At 27.9% G+C, this 20,726-nt stretch overlaps 2 protein-coding genes across 2 annotated transcripts; one reads left to right on the top strand and one right to left on the bottom strand.

The window, feature by feature from the left end:
• Nucleotides 1–642: 642 nt before the first annotated feature.
• On the top strand, nucleotides 643–5,486 carry LOC101253296 (putative respiratory burst oxidase homolog protein H). Its single transcript, XM_019214404.3, has 15 exons — nucleotides 643–1,277; nucleotides 1,485–1,580; nucleotides 1,672–1,834; nucleotides 1,911–1,959; nucleotides 2,044–2,157; nucleotides 2,408–3,214; nucleotides 3,433–3,525; nucleotides 3,606–3,721; nucleotides 3,799–3,901; nucleotides 4,131–4,225; nucleotides 4,315–4,462; nucleotides 4,585–4,710; nucleotides 4,790–4,918; nucleotides 5,025–5,103; nucleotides 5,208–5,486. The coding sequence occupies exons 1-15, from the start codon at nucleotides 1,013–1,015 to the stop codon at nucleotides 5,315–5,317; spliced, it is 2,493 nt and encodes an 830-aa protein (XP_019069949.1). The 5' UTR covers nucleotides 643–1,012; the 3' UTR covers nucleotides 5,318–5,486.
• Nucleotides 5,487–7,156: 1,670 nt separating this feature from the next.
• Nucleotides 7,157–9,635, bottom strand: LOC101253599 (WUSCHEL-related homeobox 3-like). The gene is made up of 2 exons (XM_004242034.4): nucleotides 8,311–9,635; nucleotides 7,157–7,659 (listed from the first exon to the last, which is right to left on the bottom strand). The coding sequence occupies exons 1-2, from the start codon at nucleotides 8,602–8,604 to the stop codon at nucleotides 7,456–7,458; spliced, it is 498 nt and encodes a 165-aa protein (XP_004242082.1). The 5' UTR covers nucleotides 8,605–9,635; the 3' UTR covers nucleotides 7,157–7,455.
• Between the last annotated feature and the right edge of the window lie 11,091 nt (nucleotides 9,636–20,726).

Here is a 20,726-nt window from a genome sequence, read left to right as displayed (position 1 = left end):
TAAAGCTAAATGAATCTGCTTATGTTACATATCTATCTTTAAGCTTTCGTGTGAATTGATAAGTAAGTATGAGCTGATACAAACTAGTTAATCGCGTTGAAATTTTCAGTGTTCAAATTCATCTTAAGCTTGGGTATATACACTCAAAGTGAAATCACATCTTCTTGCACAACCAATAAAAAAAAAATCAGATAAGCAAAAACTATAATATTGCTTTGAAATAAGATTCTTACAAACTTAACGTCACATTGATAAATCGACCTTGACCCCTAACTATTCTGTTTGAACACCAAAACTACAGTTTTTCATGTTTTAGCTCAGCATATTTTTGTCAAAGAGTAGTAGTTATTTGCCTGTAGTCTATCGAGTTGTCAAAATAATATCTTTTTCATTTTTCTATAGAATTGTAAATACCACGTTGAAGTTGGGATTATTGTTTATTAAGAAAAATTCAAAAACCCAAAAGCATAAAAAAGAAAAAGATCACCAAAAACAAAAAAAAAATAACAAGGTGGAGGACGACGTGCTTACAAGTAAGGATCCCTAATGACTACTCGTTTCAATTAATTAAAGAATTCGAACCACGTCTAAAAGATTCCCTAGAATTTCTGTTTTAAGTAAAAATTGGAACATTGATTAAATATTGAACAAATTTAATCATATGATCTGTCTCTAGCTTGCTAGGAATGTGCCTACAATTATAATATTGTATTCAGATTAATGAAAAATGAACAAATTGCAGTATCTAATTATAAAAATACAGTCCTTAAGTGACTAAACTATAATCCAACTACTCCTTGGCTGTATTCAATTAAAAGAAACTAAACAGAAATAAGACTTTGTCTAATGAATAATAAATAAAATGTTTCATTTTGGCATGCTCTTTTAGTGGGGGACACTATGGTTTTTTAAAAATATTGTATTTTTCAAACAACTGATTTAACGAACTCTTCTTTATTTTTCATCAAAATTTTGTGAAAAAACAGAGAAGAAGCTAAGAGAAGTACATAGTATGGTGCCCATTGACGATGGAGATTTATCTAGAGACAATTCAGTGAAATGGATTCTTGAAAATGCTGAAAAAGATAGTACGAGCGATATCCATGAGAATAGAAATGGTGCAAATGGTTTACAAGAGCTTGCAAATCAAAAATCTTTCAAGAAAAATTTCAGCATTTCAAGACGAAGAAATGGTGTTGTACCAAGAATGGGGCGGATGGAATCAGGCGCTACTAGAGGGCTAAAGAGCTTACGATTTCTTGATAGATCAACCACAGGTACTGAATTGTGTGACCATCTCATTTTTAAAAAAAAAATATTAGAGAGTAAGCCTTTTTATCTACTTAATTATATGCGAGCCTGATTGTAAAGAATCCATTTTGATGATGGAACGTCGTTTGATTTGAACTCAGGATCTCACCATATTGAATTCTGTGATGGTCTCGTCTTAACTTTTATTTACTTAATTATGTATTCGATAACAGGGAAGGAGGGAGATGCCTGGCGGAGTGTGGAGAAACGATTCAATCAAAATGCAGTTAATGGGAGGATCTTCAGAGAGAAATTTGGGACCTGTATTGGTATTTTTGTCAAACTTGTAGCATTTCGTATAAACTTGGTTTCATTTAGAGAAGAAAGTAGAACAAACATTTTTTATGTTTTGCATAATAGGAATGGGAGAAAGCAAGGAATTCGCTGGAGAGTTATTTGATACGTTGGCTAGGCGTAGGAAGATCAACACAGAAAATGGCATAACAATAGATGAAGTGAAAGGATTTTGGGAAGACATATCAACTCAATCTCTTGATGCAAGGCTTCATATTTTCTTTGACATGTAAGAGATTAAATCAATGGGAGATGAGAACTAAAATCCGTCTTTCCGAGTGACTAATGGTGGTGAATTTTCACAGGTGTGACAAGAATGGTGATGGGAAACTATCAGAGGAAGAGGTAAAGGAGGTGAGAAAATTTTCCTTAGAAAACTTTTTTTCCTTCAATTTTCGCGTATCTATCTACTTAATATGTTCTTTTTTTCTGAAAAAGGTTCTAGTGATGAGTGCCTCGGCAAATAAATTGTCAAAATTCAAGCAACATGCACCCACATACGCAGCTTTAATCATGGAAGAGCTTGACCCTGATCATTTGGGATATATTGAGGTAAGGATGGCATTAAAAAGTTGTTGTCGTTTGATGGTTTGATTATGAACCCCGAAATAGTCATGCTTTTAGTTTCCATTGCAATAATTATATTAATGGATAAACCTCCGCTAGCTTTGCCATATGAACTTATTACAAATGAATTTATGAAAATTCGTTTAGAGAAAGAGCGTCAATGCGTGGTGTTAGACTAAAATGGATGATCCTATTGATAATTTTCTTCTATAATTTCTCATTTTCTACTTAACAGATGTGGCAACTTGAAGCTCTACTAAGAGGGATGGTGGGTTCAGAAGAAGGGGAAAAAACCCTGAAGAGATCACAAACACTGGCGAAAACCATGATTCCGAAAGAATACAGGACCCCAGTAAGCAAATTCTTTTATAAAACATCAGAAAAAATACAAGAAAACTGGAAAAGAATATGGGTCCTAACATTGTGGTTGTGCATCAACATGATACTTTTCACTTGGAAGTTCCAACAATTTAAAAGAAAATCAGCATTTCAGATCATGGGTTATTGCGTTTGCATCGCTAAAGGTGCAGGAGAGACTCTTAAGTTCAACATGGCTCTAGTTCTTTTTCCTGTCTGCAGAAGAACTCTTACTAAGCTCAGAGAAACTTTCCTTGGTTCAATATTTCCCTTTGATGATAACATCAATTTCCATAAGATAATTGCATTGGGAATTGCTGTAGCAACGTTTATTCACGCACTTTTCCATACCAGCTGCAATTTTGTGAAACTAACAACATGTCCACAGAGTAAATTTATGACATTTCTTGGAAGCAACTTCGACTACCACCAACCAAGTTACTTGGACCTCGTGGCATCCATTCCAGGTGTAACAGGCATTCTGATGACACTTTTCATGCTTTTCTCCTTCACATTGGCTACACATTCGTTTAGAAGGAACGTCATCAAATTGCCATGGCCGTTCCATCATTTAGCAGGATTTAACGCGTTTTGGTATGCACATCATCTTCTGGTCCTCGTCTACATCCTCTTGGTCCTCCATGGCTACTTCATATACCTTACAAAAGAATGGTACAAAAAGACGGTATGTATTTTCACTTGGATTTTGAAAACCTTTCGACGTTTCCTAACTTTGCAGTCGAGAGAAGAAATCCAACTACTGCATAACTTGAAAAATGCACATATATCAATCATGTTGTTTCAATATGATTAAGGGCGTTTAGTTTTTTGACATTTAAGATCAATTTAATCAATCAAACTAGTGATGATGATTGAGCAATCAGAAATATCTTTGTTATGCAGACATGGATGTATCTTGCAGTTCCGGTACTTGCATATGCTACGGAAAGAACTCTCATCGTCTACGAACACAGCTACAATGTCAATATCATAAAGGTTTTAGCTTCAAACAAGCTTTATGTCAATTGAAAAATCTCTCTGAATTTAGCTTTTGACTTGATGCTAAAATATCGCAGGCCGTCACATATACAGGGAATGTACTAGCATTATACATGAGTAAACCTCCAGGATTCAAGTATAAGAGTGGAATGTACCTTTTTGTTAAATGTCCTGATATTTCAACCTTCGAATGGTAAATGAAAACTATACAATGATCATTTAAAGATCTGAACGTCTATTTGCGCTAAGGAACTTTATTAATTTTTACAGGCATCCATTCTCAATCACTTCAGCACCAGACGACAACTATCTAAGTGTTCATATACGTACATTGGGAGACTGGACTACAGAGCTAAAAACCAGATTTGAGAAGGTGATAGATTTGTTAAAATTCGTGTTTCTAGATCACTTACATTTTCTATTCAATGAGTTCTAGAAGTCAGATGCGTTAAAACTGACAAAAATTGGTGATCCATTCATATCACTAATCTTTTGAAACTCTATATAATTCAGGTAGCCAACAAGCTGAGCTCTACTAAGACTCCCCTTCTTTCTTCTACTTAATTTTTCGGATTTTTAATAAGCTCTCTCACCTTTAGCAGGCTTGTGAGCCTGATCAAGTAGCACAATCAAGGAAGGGAAGTCTTGTAAGAATGGAAACTAAAGCATATTCAGATGTTGAACAGGCTCAATCCGAGTACGTTTCCATGTTGTTCTATGTTTACTGATTTTCATGTTCATGAACCATAACAGAACTTATATTTACTCTTTATATTTTCGTTGCAGATTTCCAAAGATCATGATCAAAGGACCTTATGGAGCACCAGCTCAAAACTACAAGAAATATGATATCCTTCTACTAATTGGCTTGGGAATAGGAGCAACACCATTTATCAGCATTTTAAAGGACCTTCTTAACAATGAATCTCAATCTGTAAGTACCTAATCTCAAATGCTAACGATTTAAATTATATACACTCGTAATAGTTACCTGATATAAAAATTCTTCTATATTATCAGTGAAAATAAAAACATAACAAAATCTAATAACTGCAGAATGGTGAATTATCAAGTAATAGGAGAGGTCCTGACAGAGCATATTTCTATTGGGTGACAAGAGAACAAGGATCATTTGATTGGTTCAAGGGTGTTATGGATGATATTGCTGAATATGACCATAATGTGAGTTTGATTAAATTTCAATTTAAACATTAACTTAAAAACATATATAAATATATTATAACTTGTATATATTATACAGGAAATGATGGAAATGCACAACTATTTGACTAGTGTTTATGAAGAAGGAGATGCTAGATCTGCACTTATTGCAATGGTGCAATCACTACAACATGCTAAAAATGGAGTTGATGTTGTCTCTGATAGTCGGGTATATATATCCTATTTTTCGCAATTTTATGAATTTTTACACGTAAGGTTACAAACGTCAGTATATATAACTTAAATTCTTGATTTTAACACTTACATTGTAACAGATAAGAACACATTTTGCAAGACCAAATTGGAGAAAGGTATTCTCTAGGTTGGCAGCAGCCCATCCATCTTCTCGAATTGGTAAGCCTTATAAACGAATGTGTCAATTTTAACTAATTTTTAAAGTTGAGTTACGCTCAATTATCATATATTTTTATAATAAATAAATGATATATCAATTGCAGGGGTATTTTACTGCGGAAGTCCTACTCTTACAAAACCACTTAGAAGGCTGTGTCAAGAATTTAGTTTAAATTCATCCACTCGTTTCAATTTCCACAAAGAAAATTTCTAGATATACATATAATATATATATAGAGAGAGAGGTTTGAGTCTTCACTGAGTTGTGAATTCTAATAATTTCTTGTATAAATTGTTGCAATTCTACTGAAATATATATGTTGCTTGATATATATAAGGAGTATGTACTATGAGAAATTTTTGGAATTGTTTTGCAACTGAAATATATATGTTGCTTGTTGAGTTTAAATAAATAATTATAAAACTAAATGTAGTTCTCCAAATCATACAAATCTAATTGATGTCAATCTCTTCCAAACAACATCTCCAAATCGTAATAGATTTAAATAAAAAGACAATTTAATATGATTATGTGTCAATATAAAAAAAACTATGAATATGATATACACTTTTTTATTTATAAAACAGTGTTATAGATACTTAACAACCTTTGATGTATTGCAACATCTGATACATAATTATGTTGTATAGTTAACAAAGTTATGTATCATATACATAAATATTAATATGATACAAACAGATATTGCTATAAATGTTAATGGCTATGTATCAACAATAGTATTTAATTATGTCTACAACTACATGTGACAGATACTTACTAGCATACGATATCGAAATAAAACAATTTAATCATAGTAGTTAAAACTTAAAATGAAAGTATATATCAGTTAACATTATTAAATAATAATATTTTTATGAAATACACATGTATTTAATTCTTTAATTTATGAATATAAATAAAAATAGTTAAAATCAAGTTATCAACTAAATTGTTTCTACTTTCTTTTTACATTTTGACCAATTGGCTGTCGTTGAGTCTGAAAGTGCTTTGCTGCTAGACAACCTGACTTGTCGATGAAATTTTTATTTTATACTCTATTTAATTTATTTATCATATTCTTTTCGCACGTATTCTGAAAAAACAATATTAAAATAGTAATTTTTATCTAACAATTCTTAATCTTAGTTTAACACTTCCTTAGGTCAACAATAAATAGAATAACCTTTAGTTTCGGCCATATTTGTTTTGATCCAAAATTAAATACGTATCTATTTGTATAATCAAAGAGGAATTAACTCTTATTTTCCAAATTCTTCCTTTTTTACGTAAACTTAAAAAGTCTTTCAATTACTTCAAGTTTTCTGTGAAGGGTAGTTAGTCCCATTAATTTTGAAAATTCTTTTATTTACACATGTTTTAAAGGTGTGTACCAAAAGCCAAAATATCACTTATTATATGACAATTATGCTTGTGATGGACTTTGCATACCCTTAAGAAAAAATAAATTAGGTGCATACTTTGTTATGATACATATATTAATTAACTTAAAACAAATGATTTAGGATCAGTAATTAATGTCGAGAGTACAATTGAATTTTTTTTAATCTTTCTAATAATATACTAAAATAGACAAATAAAAATAAAAAATATTTTTAATATAATAAACAAACAGAAAACTGAACGACTGAGTCGTTTGGATTATATATTATTAATAAGCACAATAATTGAAATGGACCAGAGAATTTATTTCAAGTGTTCTCATTTGTAGAAATTGTTATTTAGGACCACATATTGGTTGATGATATAAGTTGGTGTTTTTTTAATGATATCAGACAATCCTCTCTTTTATGTGTCTATCTTTTAGAGTTAACATTAGCCCTACAAATTAATGATATCTCATTGTCCTCTCTTTTATGGGTCTATCTTTTAGAGTTATACGTTAGCCCTGCCAATAATATTTTTACATGATATCAGAATTAGCTAATATCGGTGCGCTAAATCAAACAAATTAACCAAGCATACATATAAATATATGAACACGTACAAGTATTAGAAAGTTAGAAGGATAAGATGTTTTTAACTCACATAACATCATAAAAGCTTTTAGAGGTAAATATATTAGAATCAAATTGAAGTACAATCTTCAAATAATGTATAGTACACTACAACAAAAATAACTTTTAGCGATAATAAATAGACACATTAATAAAGTGTGCCTAAAGTCTTCATCGGCATTAGTTAAGTGTCGTTAGATCCAATGTCGCTAAAGACTTTAGGAACATATACAAAGAATACTAGTTGTCGATAGCTATTGCGGTTAAAGATTTTTTTATTTTTTTTTTGATGTAGTGGTACTAGTACTTAATTATTATTGATATATAAAGTAAATTCTAATAATCCTTGAAGCCAGTTGTTGTGACAGGGAAAAGTTGTAATGTTTTTAGAGGTCTGTTATTGTTGCAATGGACAATATTATTATTAGATGAACCTTCTTCATCTGTCATCAACATCCAATCCATACCGTTGTTTCTCATCATTCCATTCTTCCATAGGTACTTCATCATTTCATGAGGTGATGCATTGGTTCCTTCTACCTAACATAAAGGACCACAAAATTTTTTTTAAAAAAAACATAAGATCACAATCATTGGAAGTACATAATTTTTTTCTTTTTAAACTATGTGTGTAGTCTAATATCACTATATAAATTCGTAGGGAGGTAGTAATATAATTGTTGGGAATATATTAGGATGATATAGTTGTAAGAGAGGAGGAAACTTACACCTGGTATTTATACTAAACCAAGTAGATTTACTATGATTAAGTAATAAACTGAGGCAAATCTATCTATAATACTCCCTTCGTCCAAATTTATATGCGACAATATATATTTTTACTCCGTCACATAAACTCTAGCTCAAACCTTGTATATGTATAAATCCATTAATTAAATATTGATAATCTCATGAGTTGGACCTAGAGAGGATGTCACACATAGACCTTACCCTACTTTTATGATGTGGAGACGCTAGCTGTTCTGATAGACTCTCAACTCAAGAAAATTCACTAATGTGTTTGAAGTAAGTTAAACTATTAACGTGATGATAAAATTCAAATCTCTAGACATATACGTCATCCTCATAGCAGTATATTTAATTTTGCATGTACGTGCATGGACATCACAATCAAATTAAAACACTGAAAGTATAGGTGCACAATGCTAGAAAAACTCACTAATATTGTACCTGATGAAGAAATATAGTTGGAGAGTTAGGGTGAAGTTGAGAATTGACAGGTCCAGAAGCATAAGAAGATGAAGAAGGGTTTTGCTTTTGTTGTTTTCTCATTTTTTGCCTGTCTCTTGCTTTGTGGTTTTGGAACCAATAGAACACATTCTTCCATTGTATCTTTCCATACATAGAAAGATGGGAAGTAATCATTTGTACTTGACATGAATTTGGATTTGTCAGACCTTTTTTGTACATATCTTGTAAAATCATAAGCTGTTGTGGTGTTGGTTTCCACCTAGCTCTTGCCATTTTTCTTCTTTTGTGTGTGTGTGTGTGTGACTAACAAAAAAAATTCTTGATGTTTATCTTTTAAGGGTTTAATTCAAACTTGTGTCTAGTTTTATTGAGGAAAAGTATGTAGTATAGTACTATAAATAGATAAGAAGAGTAGACATCAAATGGGGTAAAATAAGTGGTCATGCTGGTGTCATACAATGATAGAGGACTAGACGGACCTAGCCCCAATTCACTAGGTTTTGTTCAAACAGCCTATTTGTGTTTTTAACAAATATATATGCAATTTGTTATTGATTTTAAAAAAAATTAAAATTTTGACTTCGGCTCGTTTGGAGCAAGTCATTTAATTAGGTTGGTTGTTCATTTCTCTGCATTATATTATCACGCAAAATCTTAATTACACTGTGGATCTAAGATCCATTTCTTTTATCATTTGGCCTGTTTGGATTGGTAAGCATCATTAGACATTATTAGATAGAGGATATTATTTGGTACCGATTTTTTAATGTTCACGAGATTAATTAATTATGAGACCACACATAGTTTGTCATAGAATGTGTTAGTTTTAATTTAAAAGATTTAATATATATATATTTTATTTATTTATTTTTTACATAACTACATTTAATATAGTATAACTAAATTTCATTAAACATCTTTATTCTCTCTTTTTTCAGTCTTGCTCGTCTCTCTCTCTTTTCTGCCTTTCTCGTCTCTCTACACACCCCCACCCCACACACATCTGTATGTATTTACACATTCTCCTTTTTGTCATTTTTGGTTTTTAAGAAGAAAGAAATTTCATAAATAAGGATAGTTTGTATAATAATTATGAATATTAGTTATAATTTGATTAATTACGATGCATAGCAACGATTTTAAAGAGAAGAAAAGCAAGCTTAGGGTATGAAAAGAGAAAGGAGAGATGCTCCGTGCAGATTGTATCATAGATATAACCTTATATAAGATTGTAGCTCAAATACATAGATACCTATATTAGCTTTAAACAAAAATATAAATACACATACGTATCAATCATCAATCAAACGCAAATACATAAAATACATGTATTAACTTTTAACACAAATACACAGATATACATGTGCATAAGATACACAAAACTGATGAAGAATAATCCGAGAAAAAGAAAAGATTCAAGATCGAAGAAATAGCTAATACACGTGATACATGTTTTTCATCTATAGGATATACATCTTTGTGATTTATTATAAAAACAAAAAAAAATTATTGCAAGTCCCCAAATTAAATCTAGATTTTTTGTGAGTTGATGGTGAAAGTCAGATTTCACATTCTTTTGTTTACAATTTTAAGTCTCTTTCGATTTGGGAAGACAAAAGCAAGAAGATTTAATGACAACTTCAAAGAGAAAGAGAAAGGCGTGACAGAGAGAGGGAATGGGTTATAAGAGAGAGGAGACACGCAAGCGAGAAAGAGAGATATTTGTTATATTTTCTAAGTTTAAACAAGAACGAATTAGTTTGACTTGATACAAATTTTAAGAAAGTAAATAAGAGTTTTCAGTGCCACGTGAAAAAGTTAAAATTTAGTATTGCTAAAAAATATGATCGTTCTTTTTTAAATAGACTATAAAAAAAAAGTAGATAATATGATCGTTCTTTTTTATAATTATAATTATATTAGTAATGTTTGCGTATTAATTAATTATTTTCTAATAAAATCCTTCCAATTCCAAAGCAAAAAAAAAGTGTAGCTTAAAATCCAATTCTAATAAATATAGCTACGTATTTTTATTGAGGAAATAGTCAAATATCTCCTCTATCTATTATCAAAATTTCAATTACACATTTATACTTTATAAAATTTCTATTACCTCCTTCGATATTTTAAAATGGAGTTAAGTTCACCCCAAAATATGAAGTGAAACATACGCACAAACATGCATATTTTCTTTCTAAAATCTATATTTTTATCTACTTTCTTTTTTATTCTTTCTTCTTATCAAGTATAGTTCGTTATTTTTTCACCATTAAAATAATATCAAACTTTCTTTTAGTAATAGCTAAAAATGCAAAAGAGGATTAGATTTTTGAAAATTCTTATCAAAAATCTTCTTCTAATGATAATTTGAACAAAATCATTATTAGATGTAGTGTTTGAAAGGGAAATGGATTAAGAAAAAAATCAAAAGAATTGAACTCTTTTATTTCTTTCTCTGATTGTAAATTTTATTTTTGTATATATGACAAGTGAGGTAAATTATTAAAAGAATTGAAAAAAAAAAAAAGAGATTAAAAGGTTGCCGATAAATTCATCTTCTTAATTCCATTGGTATCCTCTTCTCCGTCGATTATCTCCTCTCCGTCACCGGCACAGTCAATCCGTTGGAGATGGAAGTGTTAAGATTGTTGTTTCTTCTTCACCATGGAAGTAGGTGAAAAGAAAAGTAAGTATCTACATCAAAGGAGACACAATTTTAATTTTAAGAAATTAAACAAGTAGATTATTTACTTACAATAGAAATATAATAAATTTTTTACAAGTTTATTGCCTCTCACTCTGTTAAAGAGAGTGAAATGCACTCTTTGTATCAACTCAACACCTCTGGGATTATTTATCGGATAAATAGCAGAAATTTCATACTTTTAAGGTAAAATTATTATTTGTCTCTATAAGTTTAATATTAAAGAAATTTTTTAAACTGATATAATAATATAAGCGCTGATATACATTAATCTAATGTGTGAGATACATTAGTCGTTAAGTAAGATATATTACATTTTATACATGATACACTAATATGATATGCTAGATATATTAATATGATGAGAGTGAGATACATTAATGTGATGAGCGAGATACATTAATTTGATACGCGAGATATATTAATCCGATGCATAATAATGACAAATTTTAAAAATTTATAAAACTAATAGAAAATAATGGTGATAAGATTACTTAAATGTGAAAATATTCCACTTCAAAATAGGTATATGAGAATTCGCAAATAGGCTGGGACTCATTTGACTATTTTCTCTATTTTTATTCATAAAACTTAAATTAGTTTAATCAATTATCCTAACCATTATTTGAAACGTAACTCAATTTTCAGCAAAGCTCAATCATAAAACGTTTACCTACAGTCGAATTTTAGTAATTATTGGAGTACTTTAGCTAATAATTGTTGAGCCAATAATTCTCACTTGTGAAATTCAGTACCTATTCAATCACACCTAATCTAGTATTCCATTGTTCAACCTTTACATCGCATATTTTGCATCAAGCCGTCCTTTTGGCAGCCATAGGCGGCTCATTAAATTCAATTGACGAAATAAACTAGGCGTGTGATAAAATCAATTCAATCTTCGTTTATATAATTCGTCTCTTTATTAATTTAACTCATTTTAATCCAATAAAGATTGAACCTATGTAGCTCAAATTTACTATTATCAAAATATGTTTTTATTTATTTGATATGTTTTACCCATGTCACCATGATCTTTTTTTTTAAAAAAAAAAAACAATTTTGTTGAATACTGAAAACTTAAAGGGTTGTGATGAAGCGATAAATATCTTTTCATTCTTAATCAAAGATCTTAGGTTTGAATCCTCATGAATACCAGGTCGGACTCAAATGTATGAATACGAGATACAAGATAGTAGTTTTTTAAAAAAAAAACTACGTACACCGACTATTTACACCAAACTAATGTAATTTTCATTAGTAAATTTTAACACATGACATATGCATGTAGTAAATTTTACCCTAGTTTTTTCAATAACTTTTGAATAACCCACTTATTTGTCTGCATTTGACACCAGAGAGAAAAATACACCAACTGTATCACATAAATAGCTGGCTTTGATTACGGTATGCACTCAATTGGATTCAGTTACCGTACAACATGTATTAAATCATCTTTTTAACTACTTAGTAAATAATACATTCGTTTATTATTGTTTCATCAGAAATGTAGGTATAGATATAAATCCTAGGTGCAACAACTCTTTGTCTAACTACCTAATTAATCATTGAGCTTATTCAATCACACCACACCTAAGATGAAGTTTTATTCCCTTTCTCATTCAAGTCTAAATGATAAAATACAGACAAATTGTACCAAGTTTGACTAAATTATTGTAATGTTTAGAAAAATTTAAAGTATTTTTTGTTAAAAGTAGTAATTAATTTGAATAAAACTAATTTTAGTACTTAAAACTACTTTTGAGCCCTCGATAATCAAGTTATACTCATCAATGCTGGTAAGGATTAGACATTAACCCCTACCTTTTATATAAACGCGGGGTTAAGCACTAACCCTACCTCAAAAAAAAAAAATTGCATACAAAGAGGAAGACATAAATCTAGCCTTTGCCAATAAGAAAACAACATGAATGCACCAATGAGTTGAGAAAAGTACAAATTAAACAACATACATCAAATAAAGTAGTAAGTTTTTGAGAGTCTTTGAAATTGAGAAAGACATCTCCATTCTAATATGTAGGGTCTTATTATATATCTTGCTCCTTTTAGAAGATCTTTATGGTCTATAATCTGAAATAACGCCTCTCTCCTCTCTCTAGCTCGCTTCATTAACCTTCTCAAGAACAGTGTTGGCAATGTATAACAAATATTTGAAGTATGTAAACATACAACATATAAGGAGTCTGCATTCTAAGATAATACTGATAAAATTTAAAAAAATATTGACTTTTCAGAAGGTTGACCAAACAAGATTAGTAATTTTTTACGTGTTTAATTTCTCTAAATTCTAGTTAGGTTTTCAATTAGGTATATGATGTATCGCGTCTTTGACCCCAACATTACTTCAAATATAGTCATCGTCCATGGACCATATTTTTAATTACCTTGTTTATGGATTTGGGCAGTAGGTCTCATTTTTCTCTTTTACTTTCCAAATTAGTATATATGACCAAAATTCTAATTTTTTTTAAAAAAAAAAAATCCATGGACCATTAATTATTATCTATAGCATAAGTAGATAATTAATATCTCTTAGAAGTTTAATTTTTTATTTTGTTTTTAGGTAATGTTAATAGTCCAGAAAATTTAAAAAAATATTTTATTTTAAAATAAATTGTTTCTTCACATATTTTAATTAAAAATATGAAAAAAATTATTAAAAAAACTAAATATTATTCTGATCAAATTTTCTCGCCGAATATCAACTGACGTATTTATTAATAATAAATTGAGTACACATCAGTAGACAGTAATAGATGGCAAAAAAGGAAAAGGCGAGGACATCGTACTGAAGTGGAGCGTCATCACTATGGCATGCAATCCATAAATTCAGCAACTTTTTATTTATTTGTTAAATTATATTGAATTTAAATATTTAATTTTATTTACATAATTTAATAAATTAATAAATTTAATATTAGTAGCTTAGTTAGTTTGTTATTTAAACTCCGGTAATATTTTATGAAGGTTCGATTCTCTATATGACTTGCCCCTCCATTTTTGTTACCTTTTATCCTATCATCTATGATCATTCTCAAAGCATTAAATGTTTTATCTTCAAATGTGGTAAAGTAAAATTGTTCTTATTATGTTTGTTGTTTCGTAAAAAATATGTTAAGTTAATATTAGATAAATAAAAATGAAAAGGGTATAAAAATTTATGATTAAAGAAAGTTATATAGAATAATGTTATATAAAATAATTTACACTAAGAGCAAAATATTAAATGAAATATCTAAAGTTAAATTATTTTTAAATATAAAAATATTAGTATTATTTTGGACCGACTAAAATAATAATTATATAATTGAAAATGAGGGAGTTGTTTCAAACCAGATGATCAATGTTTTGATTAGGTTGGAAGAAAATTTTAAACAAATACAATAAATACAGTTGTTTCGCACTTAACTAGAGATAGAATTTAAATTTTTAAGTATAAAAAATGTTTTTACTAAATGAGGCTATATATGATATAATTTTTTATTAGTCAAACTCTAATATAAATATTATAGACCAGGTAAAAAGAATGATCAATTGTATAAGATATTCTTATATGTCCTATTCCGCAAATTAAATGCCATAAAATTGGTTAGAAATGTGATCGGTTATGCATCGTAGCGGATTTAGAATTTTAATTCAGGGGATTCAAAAAATAAAAATATAAACGTATAAATAAGTCAATTTTTTTAAATAAAAATAAACTAAAACTATAAACAAAAATAAATAAATGTTGTTGCAAGGATTCGAACCTGGAGCATGCAACTTAATATTCAGAGGTCTTTTATTTTTATTTGCTATTAAGTGGGTTTAAAATATATGGATCTACAAAAATTTGATGAGTGAATTTACATATATCATGTATTCTTTTTATCGAAAATATTCAAGTGAACACCTTGAACCCAACGTAGGTCCGCCCGTGGACTTATGCACGTACATGAAAGATATGTAATTTGATTTTCCAATAAATTAATTACTGTAGCAGCAAACGGTATAGTCTAACTTTCATGATTAATTTAATGCCATCAAGGGGGACACATAATTGAAGGTTTTGTACGATTAGTGAGGTGAAAAATGAATGCTATTGAGCCGTAGCCAATACTTTGTGATGGACATACATCATCAAATTAATTCAAAATCACTTGCGTATTAAATACAACACTTCCACGTACATGGTACCGTGGCCATAAAATTTGGTCAGCAATTTAAAAAAATTATAGTATTTTTTTTATTTTAAAATAAAATAAATTGTTTTTTATATTTTAATTAAAACATATCAAAATTAAAAAAATAAAGAAAATATAATATTATTCTCACCAAAAAAATTGTTTCCTTTTAATTTATGTTAATGTTACATTAGGGGTAGGTCATAATCAGAAGCATATAGGATTTTGATCAATTCAGACCTATAATGTATTAGTTCGAAAAGAAAGAAAGTTCTTAAACTAAGAAAAAGTAAGTATAAAGAAAAGTAACATTCCACATATTTGATTGTATCACCCCTCTTTCAATATTATCGTATCTTATATAAAGAAATTCATAATCTTTTTAAGAGTAAAAGATTCGTCTTTTTTTTAATTAAAAAATTCAGGCAAACATCTCTACCCCACAATTCAGCTGTGACCTCACACATTTTCCCATCTATCTTTTATATTATTTACTCAAATTATATATAAATACTTTTTAAATATTAACTGAATCTCTTTACGAGGGTTTCAAGCAACATGGACCTAACCAATATGGGTTATGATGCTTTGGTGGAAGTGATTTACTCTTAATTAAAGGTCATGTTAAAAGTCTTAGTTATGAAAAAAAATTTGTTGAAAGCGTCACTCTCGAATAAACTTTGCAGTGCGCAATTTAAATTTAATTTGGAGTTTAATATGAACTTTGAACATTGAGTGAAAAAAGAAACAAGTAACATAGTCCTAGCTAGCTAATATACAGGAAACTTCATCTTGATGATTTCTGATGTATCTTTATGTAAATTAAAGACCCAATGTCCTTTTATCGCGTTGGAGAATATTATCACCCCCATTTAAAAAATTAAATTGCTAATGGACATGGTATTATAGTAAACTATGCTCTTTATTTATTTATTATTATTGTTTTTTAGAAAGGAAAAAAAGAAGAAGAAAATTGACAGCCAAACAAGTAAAACAAGCTAGAGAGAGTATAATTTTTTTAATATGATGGAGATTTATATATTAGATTATAAATTGATACAAATAAAGCTAAACGTAATAATAAGTATTTTGGAATCAAATGGCTTAGCGTTTTGTCACTTTTTGAAAATTTACATTTTGACAAATCAGTAAAAACTGTTTTTAAATGAAGAAGCTAAAAGTTTCTCACTTCTTTTAAAAAAAAAATTGAAGCACAAGAATTTAATTTTTTTCAAGACTAGTATATATATATATATTCGTACAAGAATTTAATTTTTTTCAAAACGTAATAAGTATTTTGGCTAAAATATACACCAATATATTTCGTATTAATTAATTAACATATTTTATAAGTTTTCTTTCAGAATTTCATTTTATATTTTTATAAAATGATTTTTTATTTATTTTACATTTATACAATATCGTTTAATATTTCATATATTATTTACTTATTATTTTCAGAATTAGTATAAAAGGTAACAATAATATTTTGCAACATTATAAAAGAAAATAACAGTTAAAGATTTGGGGAACTTTCCTAAATAGCAATTATAATAAACTTAATTATAATTGAATGTTGATTGAGAATTTGACTTTGAACATTTCACTGGACAAAAATATAAATTTAATTAAAAAATTTACTATATATTTAAAATAGTTTAACTCTATAAAATTATCTTCATATTAAAAGTACATTAACATTTATATATGTTTTTTCGTAATTTAGCTTTCAACAACATTTTCTAAATAAATAAATAAAACACGATTTACTTATTAAAAGTACTTTCCATATAAATTAATGAAAAATAAGTTTTTTTTTCAAGAAGTACTTTCTAAAAAATTATTTTTAAAAAATGATTCTTAAACTTTTAATTAGCCATTATATGTACTTGTACGAATAAAGTCGACTTGTTTGGTAAAAATAAAAGTGAATTCTAGTTTTATTATTTCTATGACAAGAAAGCACACTTCTTTTGTTGTTGATTAACTATTGACACATTTATTAAGAAAATAATAATTAATATAATCAATTTATCATTTTATGCATATTAATTATAAATTTAACAAATTAAAATTTTAAAACTTAAAAATAAAAGCTCTATCTTTTCAAAAGTATGTGGCAAAATACAATGAGTAAAAAAAAATCATGCTTTTGGCATAATATATATATTTGACCCTAAAACTGACTTCAAATTTTAATTTTGACCTCCAACTTTCATAATGCACCAACAAACACTTTAATTATTCAACTTTTAAATAAAGAAACTCATGAGTTCTACACAGCACAATACACGTAGAACACCACATAGGATAAAAAATGACATGTAGGACATATGTGTCTATTTGTTCAACTTTATATAAATTTAAATGCATATTTATGCATACATAAATATAAGTTAAAGCCAAGTTAAAGAACCACACGTAGGTATTATGTTTTTTTTTTTTCAAAAAGAAAATGCCAACATATTCCAGCATGGCATTAATTGTAGGTTAGGTATTGATGATGTCAGATTGTACGTTTCATGATGTAGTTGTTATAGACTTGATTATGAGATTGTACCTGCTCCTTCCTCATTTAAGCATATGATCATATACATCTTTTTCAGGAATATGAAATAGGAACTCGACGTTTATTTCACTATGTTCGAAATTCGAATAGTAAAAAAAAACTAAAAATTTGTAATTTAATTCTTTTTTAAATATTTGTGTCATTATAAATCATTTTACTAAGAGTAAAAAGAAATTTTAGTTATTGTTTTTAGTTATAATAAAAGCGACATTCTTTTTGAGATTGAATTAAAAAAAATACCACGGAGTACTCTATTCACTTCATTTAAATTATGATCTTTGACTTGATATAATTCTTTTAAAATTAAAAAATATGTGATTTAAAATAGTTTTTATATAATTATATGAGTATAAAATCATTTTATTAAGAATAAAATAAAAAAAATTTAAAACTAAATTATTACTAATGATAGTAGCAATATTTATTTTTTAAACGGACAAAATAACAAAATAGGACACATACAAAGTACCGAACGAGGATAATAATCATGTCACCAAAAAGAGTTGTAGTGAAGTGATAATTATTTCTTCATCTTAAATCAAAAGATTATGGATTTGAGTTTTTTTGAGTACGGTGTCATCTTTATTAAAAAGCGCTTTACATGTGAAATTCTTCAAAATAAATTTAGATTTAATTAAATTTTAATATAGATATTAAATATTAAAAATAAAACAAAAAAATAAATAAATCAAAGTCAATTCGGAAACCATAATTGAGTAGACACTAGTACAAGTTATTAGGTACGCTAATTAATTCCTTTTTGAGCCTGCTATTCAAAATTTAAGTTGTGTTCCGTTGATTTTTTTTAAAAAAAATATAGCGAATTTAATATTAAGAGTATTTATATGTAAAATAGAAAAATATGATGAGCGAAAAAGAGGGGAGAGGGATTCAACGGTGGTGGTTGAGATGTATGGTTTCATTGGTCAAGGAAAAAATTGGGGCGAGTAAAGATAAAGACAAAATTTGAAATGTTAACTACTGAAATTAACTTTTTATTTATTTATTTAGAAAAGTCATTTTCTTTATTTATTTATGAAACTTATTTTAATAAAAAAATCAATTTTAAAAATATTTTGACCAATAAAATAGGAGGACGTTAAAAAAAAATATTTCTAATAGTTTAAATTATACCTTATTTTGAAACATAATTGAATATAATTTTGAATGGACGGAAATATACCTAGCTTAAATACAGTAAACTAAAGTTCAAAAGATCTTCCTGAAGCTTGACATTTATGATTAGTTCAAACTCAGAAAATAAAAATAAAAAATAAAAAATAAAAAAAATCTTGAAACTTTCATGGAGAATGAACTGCCACATTCTTCAGACCTTATTATAAGAAAATACTGGAGTTTACAGTGTGAAAGTTCAAAACTTCATAAAAGTTATTAATTACTACCTTCGTATTTTTGTTTATGTCATTCTTTTTATAAATAGTTGGTCAATAATATTTTTTATTTTATAAAATTAATGCATAAATTATTATATTATTCATTTTTTTATCCTTATGAGCAGAGGTGGAACTAGAATTTTCAATAAGGAAATTCAAAATCTGTCGAAATAGCTGAAGAAGGTTCAACATCTACTATATATATCTAAAAAATTATTTTAACCATATAAACATAATATAACTTTCAGCTAAAGAGGGTCCGGATAAAACCCCTAAAATATGGTGCCTCCGCCACTGCTTATGAGTTATTAGTTTTGGAAATATTCGTATGACCAAATTAAAAAAATTAAATATATAATTCATGTTCATTAATTAAATTAATTCATATTCATTAATTGAAAATTTAAGCTTCAACAAAATTAAATAAAAATAGAATTAGAATAGTAAATTTACTTAGTTTCTTAATAGATGAGAAATTTAAAATAATGATATAAATATAAACGGAGAGTATATTGTAAGTCATAAATATTTCCCGACAGCCAACCGCAAACCATACAAATTTTACGGAGAAAGATGATGTAAATATAGATTTGTCTTTATTGGCTCGAGTGATTAATATTCCCAAGTACATACAATATATATATATATATGTCTTTATTGGCTCGAGTGATTAATATTCCTAAGCACATACAATATATATATATATATATATATATATATATATATATATATATATTATTCTTCTTTTATAGTTTCATATATTTTTTTTTTTGTAAAAGAATGCTAATTAATGTTTTAGTGACTTTACAAAGTCTTCGCATGTTTGTGATAGTTTTCAAGAATTTTATGAGCTCTTTTTATGCCACTAAAAATGATGATACCCACAAAACACTCATTTTTCAATCAAGAAAAGCACACTCATACATATTTTTATCAAATTTATTTTAAATTATAATTTTGTTTTTATGGTAGATCATGTCATTTAATTTTATCGTATATAGGCTTAGCTGTTGAATTATAATTTTCTTATTGATACTATTTTTGTAATTTTTTATTTACAATCTTAAATTTTTATTCGTCAATTAAAGGTAAAGTTAATTTTTCTTCTCTTATGCACTTTGTGTCGTACATGTTCGGAAATTATTAGTAAAGCTCATCTTCTGCGAAAATACCCTCTCTAAATTTTTGATTAATTTTTTTTACTCGATAAGTCTTTAAAAAGGGTAAAGTTAATATTAAAGAAGATAAAAAAATAGAAAAAATTATATTTATAATTTATAATTTTAAAATATTGATTTGAAGTCGGATTAACAGTGGTCAAATGAGAGTAAATATTAGTAACGTGCAATAATGGAAGGGCCGACAAAGGTGGTTTTTTGGGAGATTATTGCATTGAAAGCTAATTACAAGTAGACAAAAAGACAGTCTACATATTAAATCACTGGGCCATTAAGGTCGTTACCATAAAAAAAAAAAATTAACTCAAAAGATGATCATATTATATATATATATATATATATATATATATATCCAATTTTACTTTT

Source organism: Solanum lycopersicum, chromosome 6 (genome assembly GCF_036512215.1).
Source record: "Solanum lycopersicum chromosome 6, SLM_r2.1".
Lineage (NCBI taxonomy): Eukaryota > Viridiplantae > Streptophyta > Magnoliopsida > Solanales > Solanaceae > Solanum > Solanum lycopersicum.
The sequence above is the reverse complement of the archived record's forward strand: the minus strand, read 5'-3'. Positions and strand labels throughout refer to the sequence as shown.